This window comes from Gracilinanus agilis, chromosome 4 (assembly GCF_016433145.1).
Source record: "Gracilinanus agilis isolate LMUSP501 chromosome 4, AgileGrace, whole genome shotgun sequence".
NCBI classification, from domain to species: Eukaryota; Metazoa; Chordata; class Mammalia; order Didelphimorphia; family Didelphidae; genus Gracilinanus; species Gracilinanus agilis.
Window position 1 is genome coordinate 262,120,650 of NC_058133.1, and position 27,419 is coordinate 262,148,068.

A 27,419-nucleotide genomic window follows, 5' to 3' on the forward strand; every position below is an offset into this window, starting at 1 on the left:
ATTAGGAATATCTTTCAGTTGGCCATATCTCTTGCCTTCCCAGATGTCTGTGATCCGTTTGCAGAGGGAATTGGGAATTGGATGGAAAAGAGCCTTTTGTATCCTTCAGTAATGTGCCCCAAAAGGCTGGTGTCTAAATTTCTGCAGGTCATCAGAAAATATTTCATTTGCCCTGTGTCTAGGATATAGGCAAGACATTGGAGTTGTGCCTTAAATGGGCTTTAAATCTCCTTCAAGTAGCATTTTGTGTTCTTTGTGCCATTTTAAACTACTAATCTATAATCTTCTCTTCCAGGGGACTCAGCAAACAGAGTGATGGGTGGTGCCATGCAACTTACCTTCAGGAAAATGGCCTTTGACTACTATCCTTTCCACTGGGCAGGTATGAACCTCATGAACAGAGAAGGAATTATGATAGTGCTGGTGGCATTACTGTAGGACTGGAGAATGGAGCCTGGGTTTTTAGGATTCATCTCTTAATGTCTGGGAGAGTCAAAGTTAGATTATAGTTTTCTTTGCTCCCAGGGATATTGTTACACTCCCCCCTCAAAGAAGTATTTTACTATTCTTCTAGAGATTTTGGTGTAAATTGCCCATTGGTAGGAGGCAATGAGAAGCGGGAATGCCAAGGTTGGTTCTCTGATGATGCTTCAGCTAGATTTCATGCTTATCAGGACAAGATCTTAGCAAGGGCCCTGGGGATCAGCAACTTGAAATGTAATGAGCCTTTGGAAAGATTCATAAAGAACAAAAATAATGGGGACAACTACATGACTCAGTGGATAGAGAGCCAGGCCTAGAATTGGGAGGTCAAAGGTTCAAATCAAATAATCAAATTTTTGTTGTCAATCTGATGTGCGTAAGGGACTTTTTTTACATTTTTTAAATTGTTAATGATCTGGAACTTTTTTTCAAATAGTTTTTGATAGTTTGGATTTCTTTCTTTGAAAATTACTTGCATATATCTTTTGACCATTTGTAGTTTTAATTGCATTGGTTTTGTTTGTAGAAACCCTTTTTAATTTATGTAGCCAAAATTGTTGATTTCTTTTCTGAAATTCTATCCTTTGTTTGGCAAGAAACTCTTAATCCTATCCCTAGGTCTGAAAGATAATTTCTTCTTTCCTCTTAAGGAAGGGAAAAGTGTTTATGACATAACCTTTGATATCTAGGTCAAGTATCCATTCAGAGTTTATCTTGGCAAATTATGTGAAATATTAGTTTGTACCTAATTTCTGCTTGATTTCTTTTTCAGTTTTTCCTGCAGTTTTCATAGAAAATTATTACCCCAGTCACTGAAAGGTTTTAATTACTGAACTACTGGATTTATTTGCTTCTGAATATTGTGTACTTACTGGTTGACATCTTTTTTTTTTATCCAGTACTAAATCATTAAAAATCAAAACAAAAATCCCTTACTTTTGTGTCTTGGAATCTATACTAAGTATTTGTTTCAAGGCAGAAGAGTGGTAAGAGGTAAGCAATGTGGGTTAAGTGACTTGCCCAGGCACATAATTAGGAAATATCTGAGGTCAGATTTGAGCCCAGGACCTCCTGTCTCCAGGCATGGCTCTTTATCCACCCAGCCACCTACCTGCCCAAGTTATTTTGATTATTTATGGCTTTTGTAGTAGGTAAATAAACACTGGGGTTAGTAGAGGGAGAAGGGAATGAAGGAGGAATGAAGGGTTAAAGTGGGTTAACTGCCTGACCCACAATAACCCACTGGGAAATATCACCCACCCCCACAAACACAGGATTCGGGGTGGTGACAGTTGAGACCAACTGTCCTCCAGCCCAACTGTGCCAGGGATTCCTATTAACTATAGTGGGCCCTCTGGGTTGTGGATAAGGAAAAAGAAGTTATAAAACAGTTTAATAATGAGTTTAAGGGTAAGAGATGTAAGGAGAGGTCAAACTAAAACTAGGTATCTAAGGACAGACTCCAAGGACTGGAAAGGTGGACCAAAATCTACTCTGTACTAACACAGGCTGCCAGTCCAGCTTGACTGGCTAGAAGGGAATATGGATGTCTCACAACTGGGTCCTCCTCACCTCCAGCAATGATCTAAGGTTTTCCAGGAACACAGGTCCACAGCAAATTAATCCACAAATAGATGAAGACAGGGAGCTGAACCAGCCTGAAGGACCACCCTTCAGAGCTGAGATCAATGCTCAAACCTGAACTTTCTCACAGGATAGATGACTTCTTGTAATAGATAAATGCACTTTCCTGGGCTCTTCACTAGAGACAGTTAAAACCAGCATCTAACTGCTTCAGCCATACCAGAGTCACTCAGAAAAGACTTCCTTCTCACTATTCCATGATTGGAACACTCCAGCCTTGCCCGACAAGCCTGGCTGCTATCTAAATATTTATATATCTACCTTATCTACGTGCCCTACCTTATATTTGCCTACAACACTTTAAAATATAGTTTGAGATCTAGTACTGCTACATCTCCTTCCTTCCTTCCTTCCTACTTTTAAAATTATTTCCCTTGAGATATTGACCTTTTCTTTCTTCAGATGAATTCTGTTGGATTTTTTCCCCTAGCTCTTATAAGAAGTAATTTTTTGGTTGTTTGATATGGCACTGATTAAGTAAATTCATTCTGGTAATGTTGACATATTTATTATATTGGCTTGACTTACCCATGAGAGATTGGTATTTCTCCAAGTATTTAGGTATGTTTTTATTCCTATAAAGTGTTTTATGATTATGTTCATATATTTCTGTTTATCTAGGTATATAGTAGACTATAAACACTTTTTATATACTTAGTTCAGAAATTATATTTTCATCCATTTAGTTTTTTTTCTTCTTTTCCTTTTTAGAAAAATTTTCAATGGTTACATCATTCATGTTTTTACTTTCCCCCTCACTCCCCTCCTTCACACCGCCCCCCCCAAAGCCAACAGGCATTTCCACTGGTTTTAACATGTATCATCAATCAAGACCTATTTCTATATTATTGATAGTTGCATTGATGTGTTGTTTTGAGTCTACATCCCCACTTTCTCATGTGCTTATTGATAGTTTTGATTTCTTTATCTGAAAATTGCCTATTCGTTTCCCTTGCCCATTTATCAATTGAGGAATGGCTTGATTTTTTATACAATTGATTTAGCTCCTTGTATATTTGAATAATTAGACCTCTGTCAGGGTTTTTTGTTATAAAGATTTTTTCCCAGTTTGTTGTTTCCATTCTGATTTTGGTTGCATTGTTTTTGTTTGTACAAAAACTTTTTAAATTTAATACAATCAAAATTATTTATTTTACATTTTGTAATTTTTTCCAACTCTTGCTTGGTTTTAAAATTTTCTCTTTCCCATAGATCTGATAGGTATACTATTCTGCGTTCACTTAATTTACTTATAGTTTCCTTCTTTATATTCAAGTCATTCACCCATTCTGAATTTATCTTGGTGTAGGGTGTGAGATGTTGATCTAAACATAATCTCTCCCATATTGTTTTCCAATTTTCCCAGCAGTTTTTGTCAAATAGTGGATTTTTGTCCCAAAAGTTGGGCTCTTTGGGTTTATCATAAACCGTCTTACTGAGGTCTCTTACCCCTAATCTCTTCCACTGATCCTCCCTTCTGTCTCTTAGCCAGTACCATATTGTTTTGATGACTGCTGCTTTATAGTATAGTTTAATATCTGGTACTGCTAGGCCACCATTCTTCACGTTGTTTTTTTATTATTTCCCTTGATATTCTTGATCTTTTGTTCTTCCAAATGAAATTTGTTATAGTTTTTTCTAATTCAGTAAAAAAGTTTTTTGGTAGTTTGATAGGTATGGCACTAAATAAGTAAATTAATTTGGGTAGAATGGTCATTTTTATTAAGTTAGCTCGTCCTACCCATGAGCAATCAATGTTTTCCCAATTGTTTAGATCTAGTTTTAATTGTTTGGAAAGTGTTTTGTAGTTGTGTTCATATAATTCCTGTGTTTGTTTTGGTAGATAGATTCCTAAGTATTTTATATTGTCTAGGGTGATTTTAAATGATGTTTCTCTTTCTACCTCTTGCTGCTGTGATGTGTTGGAAATATATAGAAATGCTGATGATTTATGTGCATTTATTTTGTATCCTGCAACTTTGCTAAAGTTGTTGATTATTTCTACAAGCTTTTTAGTTGATTCTCTAGGATTTTTAAAGTAGACCATCATATCATCTGCAAAGAGTGATAGCTTAGTCTCCTCATTGCCTATTTTAATACTTTCAATTTCTTTTTCTTCTCTAATTGCTACTGCTAGTGTTTCTAGTACAATGTTAAATAATAGAGGTGATAATGGGCATCCTTGTTTCACACCTGATCTTATTGGGAAGGCTTCTAATTTACCTGCATTGCATATAATGCTTGTTGGTTTTAGATATATACCATTTATTATTTTTAGGAAAGGCCCTTCTATTCCTATACTTTCTAGTGTTTTCAGTAGGAATGGGTGCTGTATTTTGTCAAAGGCTTTTTCAGCATCTATTGAGATAATCATTTGGTTTTTGTTGGTTTGCTTGTTGATATGGTCAATTATGTGAATGGTGTTTCCTGATGTTGAACCATTCTTGCATTCCTGGTATAAATCCTACCTGATCATAATGAATAACCCTCATGATCACTTGCTGGAGTCTCTTTGCTAGTATTTTGTTTAAGATTTTTGCATCTATGTTCATTAAGGAAATTGGTCTGTAGGTTTGATAGAATTCACTTGTGAATCCATCTGGTCCTGGGGATTTTTTCTTAGGGAGTTCTTTGATGGCTTGTTTAATTTCTGTCTCTGATATGGGATTATTTAAGTATTCTATTTCTTCTACTGTTAATTTAGGCAATTTATATTTTTGTAAATATTCATCCATCTCACCTAGGTTGCTATATTTATTGCCATATAATTGGGCAAAATAGTTTTTAATGATTGCCTTGATTTCCTCTTCATTAGAGGTGAGATCTCCCTTTTCATCTTTGATACAGATGATTTGATTTAGGAATTTGGATGCTATACCATTTGGTGCATACATGTTGGATACTATTATTTCCTCATTGTCTATACTGCCTTTTATCAGGATGTAATTACCTTCCTTCTCTGTTTTAATCAGATCTATTTTTACTTTGGTTTTGTCAGAAATCATGATCGCCACTCCTGCCTTCTTTTTTTATAGTTACAAATAATAACTTGTGTTCAAATGTGGCCTCAGATACTTTATAGCTGTGCGACTCTGGGTAAATTACTTAACCTCAGTTGCCTATAGCTCTTCTGCCTTGGAATGGATACTTAGTATCGATTCTAAGATAGAAGGTAAGGATTTTATAAAAACAAACAAAAACAATAAACACAGTGGGATCTTATTCTAGAAATCATATATATATGTATATATATATATGTATGTATGTTAGTGGTGAAAGCCTTACTATTTACTTCTCATACCTTCAGTACTGATGACCTCAATGAGCACATACAAAATTCTCATAAAAATTTTGTCAAGATGGAAAAAGAGGCATATAGGTTTATAGTTATTAATATTTTTATTCACTTTTATTTTGGTAAAACTCAAGTCTAAGTTTATTAGTTCTTTGGTATCTCCTTTCACATAGCTTGAGAATTAATCTCATAATACCCTGAAAATTGTGTTATCTCCTACCTTGATCTTTTCTTTGCATACTTGCCATAGACCAATTGTTCTTCCCATCTTTGTTTTTATTAGTGTCATTTCTGCTTCTTTATGTAGTGGTGTCCAGGTCTTGTTCTTTCTAGAGGCTGGCTCTGGAGGAGGGAGCACAGGGGTCCACATGGATGAGAAAATGACGGTGTTAAGGAAACCACAGATCTGTTTTATTGTGGATTGAATCTAGTATGTATAGGAAATTTTGCTCTAGTAATTGAAGTAAGTAGGGAAAACATCCACACCCTCTCCCTTTCCCAGCTTGACCAGAGTCTTCAATAGCAGTTTCCTTCCCTTCATTCTATTTAGAACATCAATGGCTGATAGTCAAGGTTTTTCCTCTAGCCTGCTTGCAAAATCTGCTTCCGTCTCTTTACCTGTTACACTGGTTCCCAAACTTTTTTGGCCTACCACCCCCTTTCCAGAAAAAATTACTTAGAGCCCCCTGGAAATTAATTTTTTTAAATTTTAATAGCAATTAATAGGAAAGATATATGTATTAATGTTTCTACCTTTTTTCGTAAAACATAGTAAAGAAAGGTGTAAATTAGAAACATTGAACTTTGAAATTATGAAACTATTTATTGAACTCAGAATAGAATATAATACAAAAAAAAGTTAAAACATTGGAAATCATCTTAATGAGAAGGATGAACCTGGGGTGCTGCTACCAATTTAGTAATCCTCGTCTCTATTTTTGTCAGCAGTAATCTTAAATTACCGCAATTTGTGGAGATCTCTTTATCATCTCTGATAAGGACAGTTTAGTTGATAAGGAAATGAGGACAGGACAAGGGAAATGTCTTTTACTTCATGCTTCCAGCTCTGGCTCCAGGAGCATGGAGTTTATTATATATATTTCAAGACTCATTTCACACAAAAGAACCCCTCCCCCCGAAACTTTGCAGATGCGCAGAAGTTACAAATTATGTCACATCAAAACACAAAGCATTGGCTTCAGAATAGACCAAGGCCAAGGCTGAATTTTGACTAGGTTCTTATCAGAAAGCCAAGTTGGGGAATATCTTGGCCTTAGCTATAACAGGCAGCAGCATTCCTTACTGTGTTAAAAGTGTTAACCCTTTAAATTCAGGTTTGATAGGAACATAAAGCTTTTCAATAAGGTCACAATACATTTCAACAAGAAATCACAAGGACCACAAAAGGGGTCAAAAGAGGAGTCTCAGATGTTCATCTATTTAAGACTCTGTTTCTCTTATTGGCCTCCCACAGCAATTGACTATTTGCAATTGGTTTCTTTTTATTTGTTAATAAATTGATTACCGCAGTGAATCCATGTTCCAAAATGCACCTGTGGCCATCCCAGCTCCCCTGGATCGCTGCAGCACCCACCAGGGGGCAGTGGAGCCCACTTTGGGAATCAGTGACCTATCTTAGTTCTAGAGGATCGTATAAGAGCATAGATCTAGAGCTAAAAAAAATTTTGTTGGTAATAAAATACACTTCCCTGCTATATGGTACAGTAGAAAAAATGTTGATTTTGGACTCAGAGGATTTATTTCAACATCCAGTTTGAATGAATGAGTAAATGAATGGGGGAAAGATAACATTTATTAAGCATTTACTATGTGTCCAAGTACTGGACTGAATACTGAAGATATATAGGTAGAAAAAACAAGAAAGTTCTTTCTGACTCTGTCTTTCTAACAAGTTTCCTATATATTTTATTTTATGTATTTAAATTTTTATTCTGGAACTTCAGAGTTAAGATGGTTACAGAATAGAAGCAGAGCACTTTACTCTTCTCAACCAACCCATATACCATACCTCCAAAGAATAAAAAAAACAAATCCAGATGAAAAAAGGGACCCCACAATAGGGCACAGTATCAAAGGTACATGGGATTTGGGTACTTCCACACTATAAAGGGGGGAAATAGCTCCCATCAAAACATGAGCTGATCAACCCTCCCCCACCCCACCCACAGTACCAGAGTCAGTGGCTGTGTACCAGAGTTACAGTGAGTGGGGGCGCAAAATCTAGCTCCTTGGCAGCTAATTGGCACCACTAGGAGCTTGCCCCTGAGAGCAGCAAGACTTGAGATCCCAGAAAGCTGAAGAGCACAGACCCTGGGTGCGGGAGTGGGGCTGAGAGAGTCAACTAACAGTGGAAGCTCAGTGTGCTGAGACTCAGTGGAAAACCTCAGGTGGAGGAGCAAGCATGGGCCAATTTCCGGGCTCTGGGCAGCCGACTAGGACCATGGAGGCTTGACCCTGAAAACAGCTAGACCAGAGATCCCAGGAAGCTGGGGAGCACAGACCTTGGGTGCAGGAGTGAGGCTGAGAGGGGCCAAAGACAGCAAAGGCCTCGCAGACAGTGGAGGTCAGGAGACTCGCAAAGTAGTGTTGGGCAAAAACTGCTCCTTAGCCCCATACAAAGAGAATCTGCCTGCCTTACTCAGACTTCTGGCTGAGAAAGCATAATGATGCCAAGGAAGGCCCAAGAAATAAACACCAAAAAGACCAAGAAAAAAGCTCAAACACTTGATAACTTCTGCACAGAAAAAAACCAGAAATCAGAGGACAACCAATTAAAGACATCCAAACCTTCCCAAAAAAATAAAAATTGGTTACAAGCTCTTGAAGAGTTCAAATCTGAGATCATGAGAAAGATGGAAGAGATCTGGAAAGAAAATAACAGTTTAAAAGGCAGAATTTAGCAATTGGAAATTGAGGTCCAGACCAGCTGGGAGCCTTGAAGAGCCAGAGAAATCAGACTGAAAAGGAAAACCAAAAGATTATAGCCAAAAACCAGTCTTAAAGGCTAGAATTGGGTAAGTAGAAGCCAATGATCTCATAAGACAGCAAGAATTAATAAAGCAAAGTCAAAAGACTGACAAAATAGAAGAAAACATGAAATTTCTCAATGAGAAGATGACAGATCAAGAAAGCAGGTCTAGAAGAGACAACTTGAGAATTATTAGTTTTCCAGAAAAATCAGAGACAAATAGAAATCTGATATCATACTACAAGAAATTATCCAAGAAAACTGCCCCAATGTCCTTGAACAAGAGGGCAAAATAGACATTGAAAGAGCCCATAGAACAACACCCTCTACACTAAATCCTCAGAAGACAACCCCCAGGAATGTAATAGCCAAATTCAAAAGCTTCCAAGTTAAGGAGGAAATATAAGAAGCCAGAAAGAGACAATTGAGATAAAAAGGAACACCAATCAGGATTACACAGGATCTGGCAGCCTCCATACTATAAGACCACAAGGCTTAGAACATGATATTCAGAAAGGCAAGAGAATTGAGTCTATAACCAAGGATCACCTACCCATCAAAACTGACTATATACTTCCAGGGGAAAGTATGGGCATTCAACAAGATAGAAGATTTCCAAGTATTTGCACAGAAAAGATCAGGACTAAATGGAAAGTTTGATATCCAACCACAAAAACCAGGAGAAACATGAAAAGGTAAATAAGAAAGAGAGAGGAAAGAAAGAAAACTCTTATCTTTCAATTTCCTTCTTCAAGGGCTTCAATAAGATCAAATTATTTGTATTCCTATATGGAGAAATATTATGTGTAATTTACAAATTTAAAAAATTGTACTCGCTATTATAGTAATTAGAAGAATTAGTCATAAGGAGAGGTTGGAGTACTAAAAGGTCTAAGATGATATGGGGGTGGAGGGGAAATAGAAGATGGCACCAAGAGTAAAAATTCATTCTGGGGGCAACTAGGTAGCTCAGTGGATTCAGAGCCAGGCCTAGAGATGGGAGGTCCTAGGTTCTAATCTGGCCTCAGATACTATCTCACTGTGTGACCCTGGGCCAGTCACTTAACCCCCTTTACATAGTCCTTACTACTCTTTTGCCTTATACTACCAATACAGAGTATTGATTCTAAGACAGAAGGTAAGGGTTAAAAAATAAATATTCTAACAAGTCCATAGACTTCATCAGGGATCGATGACACAAAAAAGTTTAAAAACCTCTGGAATAGGAGATCCCAATACTCTCCAGAAAACCTATTTGTGTTAGGCAGAAGAGATCCTACAGAGACAGTCCTACTCTTAGGGAGTTCCCATTCTAGAAGAGGGCCACAGTACATATAAGAGGGTTGAACTGTAAGACAAATGAAAGAAGTTCAGGACTCCTTAGATTATAGCAGAAAGGCAGATGATAATGCATCTTTTTCAGTAGTGTTTCCACTGATTTTATCATTCCTGGATATGATTTGGCAGAGAAGCAGAAACTATATGAGCAAAAAACACTCAGGTCATTTTTATAATGCCAAGGACTTTGGGGGCAAGAATTTTCCTTTTTTGGACAGTAGTCGAGGCTACTGTCTTTTTTTTTTTTTTTTAATTTTTTTATTTTAAACCCTTAACTTCTGTGTATTGGTTCCTAGTTAGAAGAGTGGTAAGGGTAGGCAATGGGGGTCAAGTGACTTGCCCAGGGTCACACAGCCAGGAAGTGTCTGAGGTCAGATTTGAACCTAGGACCTTCAGTGTCTAGGCCTGACTCTCAATCCACTGAGCTACCCAGCTGCCCCGAGGCTACTGTCTTTTATACCAGCATGACCTTGGGCAAAGCACTTGATCTCTTTGGCCCTCAGGTGCCTTCTCTGCACCTGAAGTTGAAGTTGAAGTAGTGGAATTAAAAGATCTCCAAAGGTCCTTCTACTTCTCATTGACTGATCCTGTTATCTTCTTGGAAAAGGGGTAAACTACTGATGTGAAATGCCCCATGATTTGTTGTTGTTGTCAGATAAAGTCAATTTCTTAGTTATGTTTCCTTAACTTGTTTTCTTTGTTATAAGGAAGGAATCTCTTTTGGGGAGGAGTTATCTATAAGTGCCTATGATGTTAAAAACCAAAATGTATTGATAAAAATTTTTTTTAGTGCGTAGGAATTCAGCTGATTAGGGGAAGATGAAGCATTATAGATGTGGCAAAGACTATCACACAGACAGGTGTGCCCGCGCCTTCAATGCTAGCCACAGGAATTTATTTTATTTGGGAAGTAGGAAATTAGTGAAACATTCTATGTGGCAAAATGATGTGACTATGTCTTTTCATGACCTGCCAATGATACAAAGCATAGATAAGATGAGGGGAGAGAGAGCAGATGTGAAGGAATGAAAAGGAATATGTTGCAGTAGGGTGGGGGGTGGGAGTGGCAATAGGAAGAAAGAAGAGAAGATAGATTAAAGAGATATTGCAAAACTGAATGAACAAAGACTTATAAGCTCGTGATAGGTAAAAGAGGAAGGAGAAGAGAGTCGAAGATAAATTATGGTTTTATGCATAGAAAATTATTTGATGCCATTGACAGAAATAGTGAAGTTGGTTGAGGGAGCAGGGATAGAAGGAAGTGATAGCTTTTTCCCTTGCTTTGGAAGTAGAGTAGCAGCAAAGAACTACATATGACATACATAGTGCAACTTGAGCACTTAATGGTTAATTGATTGATCCAAGGAAGATATGAGGGAACAATTTCATTTTGGGTTTATCTTAGTATCTTAGAAATAAAAGGAAATAAAGATTCCTTGACCTGGATGTTGTGCTGAAAGCTTCTTGTTTTTCTGTTTTATAGGAGAGAACTGCAGGCACTGGGTGAGGCACTGTGAGGCCATGGAGACCAGAGGCCAGTGGGCTCAGAAGCTGGTAACTGAATTTCAAAGCAAGATAGAAAAACGGAATCAAGAAGCAGATTTGAAATCTTCTTGGCATCTGGGGACACATTTACCTTTCCAGAAGAAGTCAGGTGAGTTGTGAAGATAATCGCCTTAGATTGTTCATTTGCCTTTTTATAGCTCATGGAAATGGAAAAAATAAGTTGCTTCACTCAGTCTAGTACTTCTGGAATGTTACCTCCAAATTAATACTCATAGAGAGGCCACCAAGTTTTATTCTTCTTCAGAGAGAGCTGTAATAGCAAAAAGAAAATTCTCATCTCTTTCTGTCAGGTTGATTGCCTTAGTCTTCAGTGGAATGAGTTCTTTGACACATTATGGTATTCTCTTCTACCCCCAGCATGAAAATCTTCAGGATTTTAACTTCTTGGTGGCATTTATCATTTTGACTAAACTTACATGACTTTCTGTCCTTCAATCTGTCTCTAATCTTTCTTTTGCTATTTTTTAGAATCTTCCTCCAGTCCCCATAAGACCCCCCTGGAGAAGAGCTCATTACACAGCTGTAAGGCTGTCCCCACTCCATTTTGGCCCCCAGCTTGGGACCGATTGCGCTCTAGTTGTTTGGTGGTACGTGTAGATGACCTGGATATCCACCAGGTAAGGAGTGAAAGAGTACATGGCGTGCCTGCTAGCCATGTGTTTCCACATGGGCACAGGGGAAGGTCCTGGAAAAGGGTAGTGAGAAGAAGGCTTTGGAATTTAATGTTTTGCCTAGCCTTGGGGTGTCAAGTACACCTTTATGAATCTCATTGTTTAAGCTCATCCAGTTTTAGGAATTTATTTAGGGAGTTTGCTGATAGATTTTCCTGTGTACCTTGCTGCTACCCATTTACTGAGACAAAGAATTGATTGATGATTAAACTATTCTTAGTCAACATTCAACACTTATATTGGATTTGATTGAATTAAAATAGTGAAAACTAATTTACATGTCATTCCTATGAACATATATCTAAAATGTCATTCCCTGTGGCAGACTCTTATCTTTCACAGACAAGAATGGAATAGAGATTTACTTTGTTTCCCTAACTAAGCTAATTTCTGTTTTGAATTTCACTGTTAATACTAATATTAGCTCCTGTGGCTTAGGTTTCTACAGCTGGGCAGCCAAGGAAGAAGCCATCCACACTCATTTCATGCAACCGACAGCTCTGCAATCTTCCCACCCAGGTCTCTGCCATTCATATTGAATTTACAGAGTATTACTTCCCCGATAATCAGGAACTCCCAGGTAAGCAGTTCAACCAGGAGATGAGAGGTCATCTAAGACTAGACTTAGTCCCTGTCTCCTTTTATTTCTTTGTGTTGTGCCCCAGCCCTATCAATGTCTTCTATTCTGCTTCTTCACATCTATCAGAGATAGATCCATTGTACACATTACTTTGTTTTCTGGATGCAAATAGTTACATGAGTTAGGTTGATTTTTGTACCTTGCACTTCAGACTTGAAAACCTTGACCTGGGTAGCCTCTCTTTCATAATTGCAAATTGGATATTGTCTTTAATGAACCATATCTGACCCATCTTTGCTATTGAAAGCTATTTCTTCACTGCTTTTCAGTTCCCTGTCCTAATCTCTACGTGCAGCTGAATGGCCTAACCTTCACTCTAGATCCCATCAGTTTGCTCTGGGGGAACCTCTTCTTACTGGATTTATATCGCAGCCTGGAACAGTTCAAGGCCATCTACAAACTTGAGGATTCAAGCCAGCAGGATGAACATTTAGATGTCCTGGTGGACACCTTCCAGTTGAAGGTAGAAAGAAATGAAAACTTTTAGTCCCTTATTCTCAACTATTGCTCCCCATTGACCTTGACAAATTCTGGATTTTGCATGCCTAATGAAAGAGGGAATATAGTATCCTGGAAAAGAGAATTTAGAGAACCTGAGTTTTAATCTAGGCTCTGCTCCTTATTACTTGGGCAAAATATACCCTTCTGGGCCAAGTTTCTTCATTTGTCAAGTGACAGGGATGATCTGTAAGGTCCAGTCCATTGTCTATTTATGATCTTGGGAAGCAGGTAAACAAACTGATAGCATGGATGGCCTCTTTATATTTTAGTCTTTTCTGGGGGTTGCTAAGGTGCCTAAATCACCTTTGTGAAATACATCTCACTCTCTTCCTGCAGTTGAACCTCCCTCTGGAGAAAAAAGATTTGGCTTCATTGCATCGTCCCCAGGCACTTGTCATCTCCACGACCGCCATGACTGCCACTAATACCCGCCATGCCCTGCATTGTAGTTGTACGGACCTCCAGAACATCTTTCGTAGTTTTGCTGCTACTGAGTTCTTTCATTCCAACTATTCTCGTTTTCCCAAAGCCCCAGGTGGATTCAGCCTCCTCCACATGCTTTTCCTGCATCATGCCTTCCAAATGGATTCCCGTGTCCCTCAATTCGGTACTCTCCTTCCTCAGAGGGATCTAGCTTCCCAAGACCTCTGGTCAATCTACTTTACCCAAATATCCTTGGACTTTGAAGGGACAGAGAATTTCAAAGGACATACATTGAACTTTGTGGCTCCTTTCCCCTTATCCATATGGATTTGTTTGCCTCTCTGCTGGCAGCAAGCGCAGGCACAGAAAATGCTATTGGTCAGGGAAGGGAAGATGAAGCCATCAGCCAGTTTTGGCAGTCCTGTACAGCCCATGTTTCTTGCCCCAGAGTCTGGATCTCATCAGAGATCAAAGACAGAATATGATCTAAAGAGTCTGTCTGGACTTCCTGAAGTCATTAATGCTCTGAGAGAAGGGAATCGAGGAATGGACAGCAAAGGGTCCACAATGGAAATGGAGGCTACGGCAGATATCCATGTGTTAATACACTCCTCTTCCCATGTTCAAGTGAGGCTGAATCACTACCAGTACTTGGCTCTGCTCCGACTACAGGAGGTAATTCAGAGTTTTCAAGATCAGTTGGCTCAGGACACCCAGGCTATGACTGGATCTCCCTTGCAACGCCAGACAATTTGCATAGGGGTCCTGTTCCCTAGCAGTGAAATAGCCTTACTCATGCATCCAGCCTCTCCTGGAGACACTGGTTCTGCAGGCTCAGAGACCACTAGCCTCATAGACTCGGAGCTCTCTCCTTTAGAGGACAGGGAACTAAAATCTGATGCTTCCTCAGATAGGGGTCCATTAAGTCCAACAAAGGTCCCAGAATACAATAGTATTGACAGTTTGGGCACTTCACAGGACAGAACAGTTGTCTTCCATAGTAATGGAGTACTGCAGGACCAGGACCCCTCTACACAGCTGGGAGACAAAGCCCATGAAGAGGAAATCCATAAAATTATGGAATCCTCACAGACTAAAAAAATGAGCAAAACCCAGGAATTTAATCCATCTGGCACACTGAATCATATAGTAAATAGTGACAGAGTTCTAAATGATCAGGGTGAGGCGAACCCTGTGAAGAACATTGAGGAAGAGTTGACCAGTGCTATCCATTTGACCAAGGATGCAACCAAGGAGGCCCTTCATGCCACTATGGACCTCACCAAGGAAGCTATGTCATTGACCAAAGATGCCTTTAGCCTAGGCAGAGATCGGATGCACAAAATGTTATTCCTTCCTCCAGCCAAGTGAGTATCTTTGTATGCTTTCTAAATGAACCCACATGTCTTATCCCTTTCCTCTAAATATTTGGATCCAGAACTATCCATCTGTGCATCTTTAAAATGTGAAGCAATAAATATGTCATACAGAAATTTGCATAGCAGTAGAGGATTAGGGGTTAATTTTTAGGTTACTCATGTCGTTTACCAGTAGTAATGGGCAGATAGCAAAATGTGCATGCTAATTGAAGAACTTATCATTAGGGCCATATTCAGTTCTGTGAAGCAGAGGAGCATAAGTATTTTCTGCATACAAAGAAGCACAAAGGTTGCCTGTGCTTTATGTCATTTCACAGATTACAATTTTTTAAAAAATAATTTATTTTTTGTTATTTTGAATTAAAAAAATAGAAGCAATTTCATTTACAAAAGAATAGAAAAGGAATGTACGTGAAACCACGAGTCTCCATCATCTACATCAATCCTGTATAGATTTTTAAAGTATATGATAATTCAGCAGGTTATTTCCAAAGCTGACTTGTTTTCTGTGCCTCCCTCTGAACCTTTCCTTCCAGTCCTTGGGGTGCCTTAGTCTGGCATCATTCTAAAGTCTTACATATGTCTAGCACGTTATAGTTTCCAGAGTAAATGTTTTCATTTATATTATCTTGCACAAGATCTTCTTCAAGGTGGCACAGTGACTAACATATTCCAGACTCTTAACTCAGTTGTGCCACCACCTGCCCAGGTAAAACACTTACTATTCCTGAACAGATTCCTCAGTGATCAATTAAGAGAGTTGGAGTAATCTCTGAAGTTAATTCCACCTCTAAAAGGAAAATTATGAATTCTCTTCTCCCATTCTCCTACATTTGCCATATGCATTAAGTGAACCAGAATAGTCGCCAGTCTTTAAACATACCCTTCATTTTTCTACTTTCTTGCCTTTGCGGAAAGCATTTCTTCTCTCTAGGATACTGATTTCCTCTCAATTTCACTTGTTTAAATCTTGTGTATCTTTCACAACCAGTTCAGAAACCACACCTTTGGGACAGAAGTGATCTCTCCCTTCTTTGCAATCTGATAGCACTTTGAAACTCTCTTGTTTTTATTTTTATTTTATTTTATTATTTTTTAAAACCCTTACCTTCCATCTTAGAATCAATACTTTGTATTGCTTCTAAGGCAGAAGAGCGGTAAGGGCTGGGCAGTGGGGGTTAAGTGACTTGCCCAAGGTCACACAGCTGGTTTCTGAGGCCAGATTTGACCCCAGGACCTCCCATCTCTAGGCCTGACTCTCAATCCATTGAGCCACCTTGCTGCCTCCTTTTATTTTATTAAAAAAAAAAACCCCTTATCTACCATTTTAGAATCAAAAAAGAATATATATAGGGGGGAGAGACTCACAGATGTGGATAGTGGTAGATCCACTCAGGGATCCCCCTGAATACCCAGCTGGGTATTCTAACCTCTGGTTAGTGACTGTGAAACTGAATCACTTTCTCTCACTGGGCCAGTTGTGCAAACACTTTGGAGACAATAGTTATAAAATCAGTATCTCTTTTTATTTTAAGAGGGAATACAAACTGAGGATCAGAACAAGGAGTCCCTAACTCTAAGGCAGAGGTCAGCAATGTATGGCTCTCGAGCCATATCTGGCTCCACCTCCTGACCAGCCAGTCCAGGCAGAGCCCCAGGATGTGCCCTAGGGGGCCCTTCAGCCCCCGCCCCATATTCCAGCGCCTTCTGCCTCCATCCTCCTCCTTCTGCAGGGCAGGCGTTTATAAAGCTCTCACGGCCAAAAAGGTTGTGGGCCAAAAAGGTTGCCAACAGTTGCTCTAAGGGATCTAGCTAATTAGCCACAATCACGTCCCTCACAAGAGGGAGCCTTCTGTTTCTTCAGGCTAACTTAACTCCCTATTTCTATCTAGGTATCCCCCCAACTGACTAAGCTATCTATGACTCTCAATAATTGGTTTGATCTATTCCCCAAAAGCTGTCTCCCAAAAACCATTATGAATGAACTCCAATGGTTAAGCTTACCCCAGGAAGTCTGACCCCTGAGGTAAAACCTCAAAGCTGATCTGACAAGATTTTTTACATAAAACCTTCTGAAAAGCACAGCAGGTATGGTCAGATCCTTTTCTAGATCTTTCCCAGTTAGAGTACCTTCAAAGATGAATTATGGGTCACTCTAGCAGTTATCACTTCCAAACTGTTCCTCCTCTGCCTTCTGCCTGCTAAAATCCTCCCTTGAGTTCCTTGTATGTGCCTTAAAGACAGCCTTCTACTTCTCTTAAATCTTATCCTATCTCTATCCTTTTCCATTAAAATTCCAAGGAAGAAGAATAGTAAGGGTTAGGCAGTGGGACTTAAATGACTTTCGCATGGTCACACAGCTAGGAAGTACTGCATTTCCATTGTGTATAGTACGGTATTCATTCGTAAAATCCCATGATACAGCGAAAACTCCGTGATACAGAATTAGATACATTTTTTTAAAAACCCATGATACAGTGAAGCCGTGATAAGTGAACCATGATATAGTGATGGACGACTGTGTATCACGCATCCCCTTTATTTCTTCAGGAATTGTTGAACTGAACCTCTTAAGCTTATTGGTATATTATAAATTTTACTCAGTAAATACATGCTAAGTCAGTGATTGTTGCCTTTGGTGCAATTGCCAATCTTTCTATAAATATTCTCAATAAGATAACTTCTGTAAACCTTTTGGATTAATTTTTAAGAGTACAGTTCCAACAGAGTTTTTTAAAAGTTTTATCGATATTTAAAATTTTTTTCCAATCACATTTATTTTATTTTTGTTATATATTGAGTTCCAAGTTGTCTTCCTTCCCCCCTCCCAACCCTGCATTAGAGAAGACCAACATTTGATAGATGATATATTTGTGGAACCATTCAGTACATACTTCCATATATTAGTTCTTTTATCTAGAGGTAGACAGCATTTTCCTTCAAAAACCCTTCAAAGTTTTATTTGAATGATCATATTAAGAATAGTTTAGTCATTCACAGTTACTCTTAGATCAGTATTGCCATTACTGCATAGAACATTATCTTGCTTCTGCTCATTTCACTCTGCATTATTTCATGCAAATCTTTATATTTTCTAAAACCAATCTACTCATCATTTCTTACAGCATAGTAGTATTCCATCACAATCATATACCATAACTTATTCAGCTATACTTCAATTGATGGACATCCCTCACTTTCTAATTCTTTGCCACTACAAAGAGAGCTGCTATAAATATTTTAGAACATGGAGGTTCTTTTCCTTTTTCCCTGATCACCTTGGGGAACAGACCTAATAGTGGTATTGCTGGGTCAAAGGGTATATTTTATAACTCTTTGGCATAATTCCAAATTACTCTCCAAAATGGTTGGAACAACTCACTATTTCACCAACAGTTTATTAGTAATACATTTTTAAAGTATCAAAGCCATTTATGGATGTTTCCTATCCTTCAACTCCGCCCCCCATCTTATAAGTCTCTATAACAACAACAATAAAAAAAACAGTTAAATAAAACTGACCAACCCAAAACAGCTGGCAACTTATACACTAATTTATGCCGATAGTCCCCTACTATTCCTCTAATAAAAGGAGAGGGAGCTATTATTTCATTTCTTCTAATGGGCTGAAGGTAGCTAAAGAGGTTAGTATGAGTGGTGATAGAAGAGGTGGCTTTAGGGGTAGGACAAGAAAAATGCATAGGTTCTGGGCTAGAGTAGGTGAGTTCAGGTTGGCAACTACTGAAGAAAGTCTTGATCTTTATTGTATATCAGGAGATACATGAAATCCTATTCTCTGTCAGTGTAGATGGCTTTGGGAGGAAGAAGTAAATATAATTTCTTATGTAATAACTACATATATTATTTTTGAAAGCAGGGAGCCCATGGCCAAGGTGGAAGAGGGAGGAATCTCAGCAAGTGGAGGAACTGCCAAGCTTCGATATTTCTCAATAAAGAGGACAGTGTCCCAGCAGTCACTTGATGGTGTCTCACAGGATGGTGGTGGCCCTGAAGATAGGCTTTCAGTGGATAGCGATGGAAGTGATAGCTTTGTAATGCTTTTGGAATCTGGTAAGGAAAAGCAGAGTTTAGGGAAACCTTCACAAATGTATCCTCATTAGTGCCTATATTCATCTCTGGCAGATCATTCTCTGTGAATTCAAGATGGCAGGATTCAGGAGTTAAAACTTCCTAAAATTTCTAAATTTTCTTAACTGAAAAGAAAATGGTAACTTTTTCACTTAGTAGTAGATTACTGATTAGACTACTATTAGTGAAATTAGTACAAATTAGAAAAGCCAATACTACAGTACTATTTTCACACCATTATAGCTATGATTGATTAGTATTTTGTTCTTGTTACTAGGGGAAAGCTGAGATTTAAGGGGGAGAGGGCACTGGTAGTTCAGTTATTTGGCAAGTAGATTTTGAATTGTGTCCTTTGACCTCTGACAACTTCCCATGTGCTTACATTTCCTTACAGAGTCTGGATTGGAATTAATACCCCCAGAACAACTCACACCAGCACTGGATGATACTGGTAATCAAGAAAGCCCCAGAGTAAATGCTGATGGCATAATATCTCCAGAGGTGAATAGCTCAGTTTCACCCAGCAAGAGAGACTCTATTCTTCAGCCGGTTAGTTGTCCTTCATATCTTCTTCAGGGGTAGGGAATAGGCCACAGCATTGGTTGCTATAAGTGTCAAGCTTTGATGGTCTTCTCTTCACAGGTGTTGGTTCTGGTCTTAAAGGTAAGCCAGGTGGCTCTTGGTATTGAAGCACAAGATCAGGACCTGGCTGTGGCCCTTCAGTCAGAGGAACTAACCCTCCAGCAGCCAGGCATTGTGAGGCTTTGGCAGTTCCTGCATGAGCAGTGCCCAGGTAAGGGTGACTCTTGCTCTAAGAAGCTTGTAGACTTTGTCTGGAGGGGATGTTGCCTCAGTTTTCCTCTGAGATGGGTTAATACAAAGGACATTTGAACAGGTTCTAATTATAGGGTCAGTTCAATTCTTTGATATTCATGTTCCTTACCTGCAAAAGTGGAATAATAGTACCTACTCTGTCTGCCTTTTGGGGTATATACACAATGTATACACAGTAACATATCTCTCCTGATGGGTAGTATGTTCTCAGACTTCCTATTAGTGCTGAGTCTTCTCATCTTCTCTAGGAGCCACCAGGGGAAGAAAATGATGGTACCTTTCTGTGGCAGAAGCAGATATGAACTTTTAATGGACTTCCCATTTCATCCCTTACCTATGTCTTTCATTCACCTTGAAGATTAGAACACACACCAGGTGTTAACTTGCTTAACCTTCATTTCTGTTGACTTCTGCATCTGAGCTCCCAACTTTGTCAGCATGTAGGATCCATCCCTAAATAACATTGTCATAAAAAAAAAATAATAAAGGGAAAAGTGAGGTTCTCTCTGGGATATGTTTATACTCAAGGGGAAACCAGAGTTCTGAGAAAGAAAGAGATCTCATTGAGCAGAAGGTCCTGGGTCTTAAGCATTGCTCTCAGGGGCATCAGTAATTTGCCTTCTTCATTCCCTGCTAGAGTCCCCAGCTCTGAAGACTGACAGTTCCAAGCCAGCAGTAGGCCTTCGATTTGAGGTGGGACCTCATGCTGCTGTCCACTCCCCCCTGGCTTCAAAGAATGGTTTTCTTCACCTTTCACTCCATGGTGGCAACCTTGAATTGTTGACTTCAGTGCTCACTGGCCTGGGGCCATTCTTGGAGGATGAGGAAATGCCTGTGGTTATCCCTATGCAGATTGAACTGTTGAATGTGAGCATCACTTTGAAGGTGAGGAAAGACTTTCCTTTTTCTGCGATTTGACTTCTGTTGATTTTGTGCCTAGATAATTCAACCTAGAGATCCTTAGCCAGTCATTGTAGTGACCAGTAAGTACATGCCCTGTAATATTATATATGTAACAATCCCTATTAGTATCTTATATCCCTGTTAGACTATATAAGTTTCATGAGGGTAGGGACTGTGACTTATTTAAACTTTTTGTTTTCCCCATTGTTACTGTGATTTGCACAGAGTAAGTGGTTAATACATGTTTCTTGAATGAGTGAGAATGAGTTGTTTGGGAATTCTGCCTGGCAGTGGAAGTTAAGGCTCATTCACCAAATCTATCTCTTGGTAAAGCACCCAGGCTCTCAGAATTAAGAGACTTTGTTTCTCATTCTGAAAGTGTTACTGATTTATTGTGTGACTTTAGAATCATTCCTTTCCCCAGTACATGATAAGAATGTCGTGAGAGCATATGAGAATTAGATATGGAAGCCCCTCAACCTTTGTTGGGAAGAAGATGCTCTAGAGCAATGATGGTGAACCTTTTAGAGATGGAGTGCCAGGCCCCACTCCCACCCCCTGGCCAAGTGCTGTGCCCCTCTTCCCCACTGATTGCTGGGTGCACCCTGCCCCCCTTACCCCACACAGGGTGGTGGGGAGAGGGGAGAAAGCACTCCCATTAGGCTGTTGGGCAGAGGGGCAAGTGAAGTGAGGAATGTCCTCAGCAAATTAAGAAAGGGGGAGGGGAGCGGCTCAAGCACTCTGCTCCCCTCCAGCTCTGCCATTTGTGAGCAGCCCATCTTATCTCCTGTGCGCTCCCCTTGGCTGCTGGGCAGAAGGACAGAGGATGCAAAAAAAATGTCATAAGGTGGAGTGGAGCGGGGGATGGGTGCAGCTCTGCCTGAGTCCTTCTGCCCTTCTAGTAACAAACTGGGGGGAGAAGTGGAAGGCGGTGGCCACATGCCCAAAGAGAGTGCTCTGCATGCCATAGGTTCACCATCATTGCTCTAGAACAAGGGTGGACAACCTTTTTGGCCGTGAGAGCCATAAATGCCACATTTTTTAAAATGTAATTTTGTGAGAGCCATACAGTGCTCACAGTGTGCGCTCCTGTAACAGTGCCTGAAAAAAAATTGACTTTATGGCTCCTGCAGAAAGAGCCATATCTGGCCCTCAAAAGAACCAGATATGGCTCGAGAGCCATACATTGCCGACCCCTGCTCTAGAAGATCAGGGTAGTATTTTCTAATCCAAGGCCTGGATGGAGGTATCAGAAAGTTATTTCTCCTCTTCTATAGGATGATAGCCCCCCAGTCTACCCCACATCCCCAGGACCTATCCCTGTGTCTCTGGCCTTGGAGCATATTGTGGTGAAGCGAGATGATGATGGTGTCTTCCACATAGTAGGTAGGTAGATCCTGCTTCCTTCCTGAGCACTCTCCCCTCCTTTTTCCTTGTAAGAATTCCTCAAGCTTGACACTGTGCCATTGCTTTTTTATCTAGCTGCTGCCAAGGATAAGCCATCATCAGAAGGAACTTGGCATGAGAAAAAGCAACAGTCAGAGGAACAGGTGGTTGTGTTGCCTGCAGGAATGCTCTTTGGACAGCAGGTAAAGACCTAGTTGAGCAGGAGATACCCCTCACAAACCCATCCAGTCTAGGCACTGAAGCCCACTGAGGGCTGAGAAGTGTTGCTTTGTAGCACCTGGATGGTCTGGATTCCTCTCACCTGGTAGCAGCAGCTCCAAATAGGGTTAAGTAGCTCACAGTCACATTCATTCAAAGGAGTGGTTGCTGATCACATATACTTGTCCCAGAGTGGCTGATGTAAACTCTTAGAGGAGTTTAGGTCTCAGTATACAAATTCTAGTGAAATATTTCTGATCTCTGTTTTTTCCCTGGGATGCAGTATAGTAATGTTGCTTGGCCTTGAAGAGGATCAGGATAGTAGTATCATTTTTTTATAAGGTCAGAGATTTGGAGCTGCTTGGTGGTACAGTGGATAGAGTGCAAGTCACTAAGACTTGGGTTCAAATCTGGCTTTAGACACTTCCTAGCTATGTGACCTTGGTCAAGTCACGTAAACCTGTTTGCCTAGCCCTTGCCCTTCTGTCTTTAAGTTGTTACTAGGACAGAAAGTAAGGGTAAATATATATATATATATAAACATATATGTAGTTATAAATTTAAAGTTGTAAAAGGCTTCAGTAAGATCTAGTTCATATCCTTCTTTTACTAATAAGGAAACTGAGGCCCAAAGAGGTTAAATGACTTGGCCATTGTAAGTAGAAGAGTTAGGATTCAAATCTGAACCCAGCAAATACAAAGCCAATCCTCTTTCTATTATATCACAAAATTTGATTTCTTATTACTCAGGTGAAGGAGCTGCCCATCCTACAGAAGGAACTTCTAGCCATGAAGCAAGCATTAGCCTGTGCCAACAAAGACAAAGAGATGCTTTTACAAGAAATCCATAAGTACAATCCTCTATTCCAGCTCTGATAGCACTAACACCAGCTGCCTCTGCCCAGGGGAGAGAACACCAGCAGCCACATCACAGAGGGAAGAAAGCTCCATCTGATGTTGAATATGTTTGTTTGAATACCCTGGAGTGAGAGCAGGAATTTCTGAATCTGCCCCTTTGGGGCATGCTTCTTTCCTGCCAGCTGTTCTAGCCAAAGACAGGGCAGCTACACCTAGGCCCAGGGGTGTGGGAAGCTTTGTGTGTGGTTTTCACTGTTCAAGTGCCATTCACAACCTGTCTAAAACTCCACTTGCCCAATGGGCTGGAGTCTCTTGATGTGTAAGGCCATTTCACTTTCTGGTGTCTGCAAAAATACTTGCTTCCTCCGCATGACTTAATGAAAGGGAGAAGACCTTGTCCCTTCCAGCATCCTTAGAAAGAACCACCAAAGATTACATGTCCCAGAGCTTCCTGTAGCAAAACTGAACCAACCTGGCCTTGAGCCCTAGCTGAGGAGATTGCAGCTCTGCAGGAAGTATGATAGCATGGTAATTGGTGTAGAGGGATGGATGGAGCCCAGAGAGTCCAGATGTAACACTTTAGGCATGGTGGGAGAAGGGGACCACACCCCACCGTTCTTGGAAAAGGATCTGAGCATAATTCATTTTTGCATATACTGTTATCAGATTTTTCAGGAAGGCTTGTTAGATATAAGAAAGAACCAAACTCATATCCTTTGGGTAGTGTATAATAGTTGTAGTAGTGAACAAGGGTGGCTTGTCTCTTCCTTCTAGAGCAGTACACAAAAACAGTTAAGCCCAGAGTTGGGTTGGAGGTGTGAGATGGGGTTGGTAGAGGCGGGATCCAGATAAGTGGCATTCTTGGTTTTCTGAGGATCGTAGATTTTCTTTACAATTCCAGCCCCAGCCCTCATTTGTTCTTCCCTTCTCACACTCTACTTATTGACTCTCCTTATAGATGAGACTATGATTCAGCAACTGTTCTCTTAGTACTTAAGGAAGCTAATAGTATTTTTTTATCTTCAGTATAAATAGCCAACATGGGTAAACCTTGCTTCCCTTTGTAATAGTGGCTTTTTTTCTGAGGGAAAAGAACCCTTTTGCCCATGTATTGCCTCTTTTCCCACAGAAGAACTAGCCTTTCTTCTAAGCAGGCAGCCTCCATGATGTCCTGACACAGAAAGTACATCAATTTGTTAACCCTAACCTGTCAAGCTGGTGAAATCTGTACTAGACAGAATCATTTAACAGTTTTATATCCATAACTCACTGGGGTAAGGTTAATAGTCTTTTCTTTAAATAATAAACTGCATTACTTGTTCTTCGAGTAGATAAAATAGACTTTTCAAAAATCTGGCAAGGTTCCACAAGCAAATTTTTCTAGTATTACCATGGAATTTGGTATATCTTGCCTGGTACAGGAAGAGATTACAAGTAGGTTGGTTAAGAGAAGTCTTAAGATAAATTCAAGTAGGATAGCTTCATAATCACTTATATGGGGAAGTTAGAACTTTGGGGATACACATAACAATGGGCAACCATGTTCTCCCCAAAACTATCCTTTGGAAGCATTTTGAAATAACCTAAGTGGGATGGTCTGACCAAGTGAGCATTTCTTCTGTTTTTAAGGGAATTGAAAAAAAGGACCACAAACATGGAAATGAGGTTATTAAACCTCATGTTCAGTTAATTAGATGGATTACACATCTCATAGCTAATTGTTTTTCTTCCTTTCCCACATAGGAAAAAGTCTACAATACATGTCATCTGGCAAAATTTAGCTGGTATATAGTGGGCCACAATTGGAAATAAAAGTGCCAAACCATGATTAAGTCTATCACCTTAATAACTATCCTGCCAACTCCCAGGGTCTGTTGAAATCTTGTAAACAATTGTAAAAGACTGGGCAATGTGGCAAAGACCTCGAGCTTTTTGGCTTCCCTCTACCAGGTAGCTTCTGCCATTGTGTCTTGAAACTTTCCCTTATGGGAAGGTATTACGGGTCATCTTCCCCCTAGCTTTACTAGGATGGTACTCTAATAATCACTGTCTTCCATGGCTTCTCTACTGCCCTGTATTAAGGGAGGAAAAGAAGATTTTTTTTTCTTAATGAAAAAAATGTGAAAAAATCAGTAGTCTCCTGCTGGGTGTGCTGCTAAAAGTGGCAGGGAGAGTTGTATTGTCTCTCTGCCCACTTCTCTGGTTCCTTGGACATGGCCTCTGTCTTTGAGCAACTTGACATCATGACATCCTATACATGAAATGGTGAAGAACCTGTGAATGAGACAAATGCAGACAATCCTCAGCAGCTCTTTGTCTAAATTGCAGCTCTGCTGTCCTTCTACATGTCTTGACATTCTATACTCATGACTATTTTGAATATGAAGTACTTAAAAGTTGTATCATCTGAATTTGTCATGCAGACTTCTTGTTTACATTGCTGCACATGCGACGTACCCTAGTGCATAGAGAATAACACGTGGGATCCTTTCCAGAGCCAGTGAGACACTGTAAATGCTGTCGTTACTGCTCCTTCTGTGGCCTGAGAGGTCGAATTGGATACCAGAATACTTATGTAACATCCCTTTGCTGGGGTTGTTATTCTGACCTATGGCAAATGGAGGAGTATATCCTTTGCATGATATGAGTAACTTTTCCTGGATTCACAGGTCATGGATCTCACTATATGCCTTGCTTTTTCATAGCTCTGTAGAGGGGTCCTTACGTATGGAATTTGAATGCAGGTGCTAGACACTCCTATTTAGGTGCTTCTAGGTAATCTATTTAAACTGAATAAAATTAGGGCTGAGTATATTGTGAAGTGGAAAGAAGGCAACTTAAAATGATAAATGATGCAGACATTCATTTCATTTATAAAGAAATGTAAAAGCTGTGCCATGCTACCCGCATTTATCACAACCTTAAAGACAGAAGCCTTGGTCACTTTTCAGTTACTTGTTACTGTTGGCTGAGAGGCCTGCCTGAGTATTCACACCATACTTTCAGGAAACTTAAACATGGCATCTAGTTACCTCTTTTGCACTCTTATTTAGTCATCTAGGACAGATCTCATTAATCAGGTTTGGGTGGTAGCCACTGTTATTTACTGAATAATTTTCCCATCTTCCACCATGTGGATATTGGGAAGCAACTAATATGCTGGCATTAGTCAAAGCTCTGGTAAGACCTTTAGATTTTGAAAAGGCATAGGATAAGTCCTTTGATTTTGGAAGCTCAGGAGCCAAACTCTTCCGTAAGTCTCTTCACTGTGACACTTTTTTGCTAAATGGCAGATGTATAAATGTGTTCTTTCCAGATTACTTAGAAGTCACTGCAGCCCTAACTTTGAGCCTTACCAGGCACCACTGAAAGCAGTGGTCAATTGTGACCCTTCAGCCCTGTGAAATGCTCAGTATAGCTAGAACAGAGGTTCCTGCTGATACATTCATAGTAAAAGTTGATTTGGTTTAATTTATTGAATTTTGATCAAGACTTAAATGGAGTCTTGTGTCTTTTCCTTGTGGAAGCCACTAAAGCATCTTATGTGTAGGTCAAGGAACCTTGGTTTGGAAAATCCTGTGTTTTAGTAGTAGATATTTAAAATCAGGCTAGCAGATAGATCTCTTCTAATAATTCCTTTTCCTCATATTTGCTAGGTAGAGCTTCTACCTTCATAAGAAAAATTAAGAACCATTCTGCTTGAATTGTAATGAAAAAAAATGCCTTCCTTTCCCTTTTCCCCAATGATACACAACAGAAAGGAAACAACTTCTGGGAATTCTCAAAGTTTTGAATTGGCCTTATTACTGCTGATCACTGTCCATAAAAAGTCACTTCACTCTCCTCTGTTGGAGGAAAAAGTGTGGATGTATCTGCTGAACCAGAAATCCTAGTCAGTATTAGGAATTTTAATATTGCAATATCTAATATTTCCATGCGTGTACTGGTTCTGTGAACCACCCGGAAAATGGTAAATTAAACTTACTGAACAGCATTGGCTACAGATTTGTCTGTTTGTCTTTCTGTCTTAGAGGAACTGAAAGCTGGCTTTTAATCCTGCTTCAAATCCACTTATGAACCCTTTCTTTGTGAGATGAAACAGATTTGTAATAATGTTAGGTAAAGTAGTTTTTAGTGTTTACATTGAGAAGGATAAGGAAAAACCATCTATATTCTGGACAGCAAGCTATGATAGGTGAAA

General features: G+C 39.6%; 1 protein-coding gene across 1 annotated transcript in view; it reads left to right on the plus strand.

Annotated features, from left to right (window-relative positions):
• Window positions 1–27,221, plus strand: part of UHRF1BP1 (UHRF1 binding protein 1) — a 93,972-nt gene extending 66,751 nt beyond the window's left edge. The window contains exons 9-21 of the mRNA XM_044675282.1: window positions 296–382; window positions 11,233–11,403; window positions 11,784–11,932; window positions 12,425–12,566; window positions 12,896–13,089; window positions 13,464–14,917; window positions 18,804–19,000; window positions 19,413–19,567; window positions 19,661–19,811; window positions 20,490–20,737; window positions 22,033–22,141; window positions 22,238–22,344; window positions 23,111–27,221. Of these exons, the coding sequence (XP_044531217.1) occupies window positions 296–382; window positions 11,233–11,403; window positions 11,784–11,932; window positions 12,425–12,566; window positions 12,896–13,089; window positions 13,464–14,917; window positions 18,804–19,000; window positions 19,413–19,567; window positions 19,661–19,811; window positions 20,490–20,737; window positions 22,033–22,141; window positions 22,238–22,344; window positions 23,111–23,236 (3,290 nt within the window). The 3' untranslated portion in view covers window positions 23,237–27,221. The remainder of the gene's footprint in view (window positions 1–295; window positions 383–11,232; window positions 11,404–11,783; window positions 11,933–12,424; window positions 12,567–12,895; window positions 13,090–13,463; window positions 14,918–18,803; window positions 19,001–19,412; window positions 19,568–19,660; window positions 19,812–20,489; window positions 20,738–22,032; window positions 22,142–22,237; window positions 22,345–23,110) is intronic.
• The last annotated feature ends 198 nt before the right edge of the window (window positions 27,222–27,419 follow it).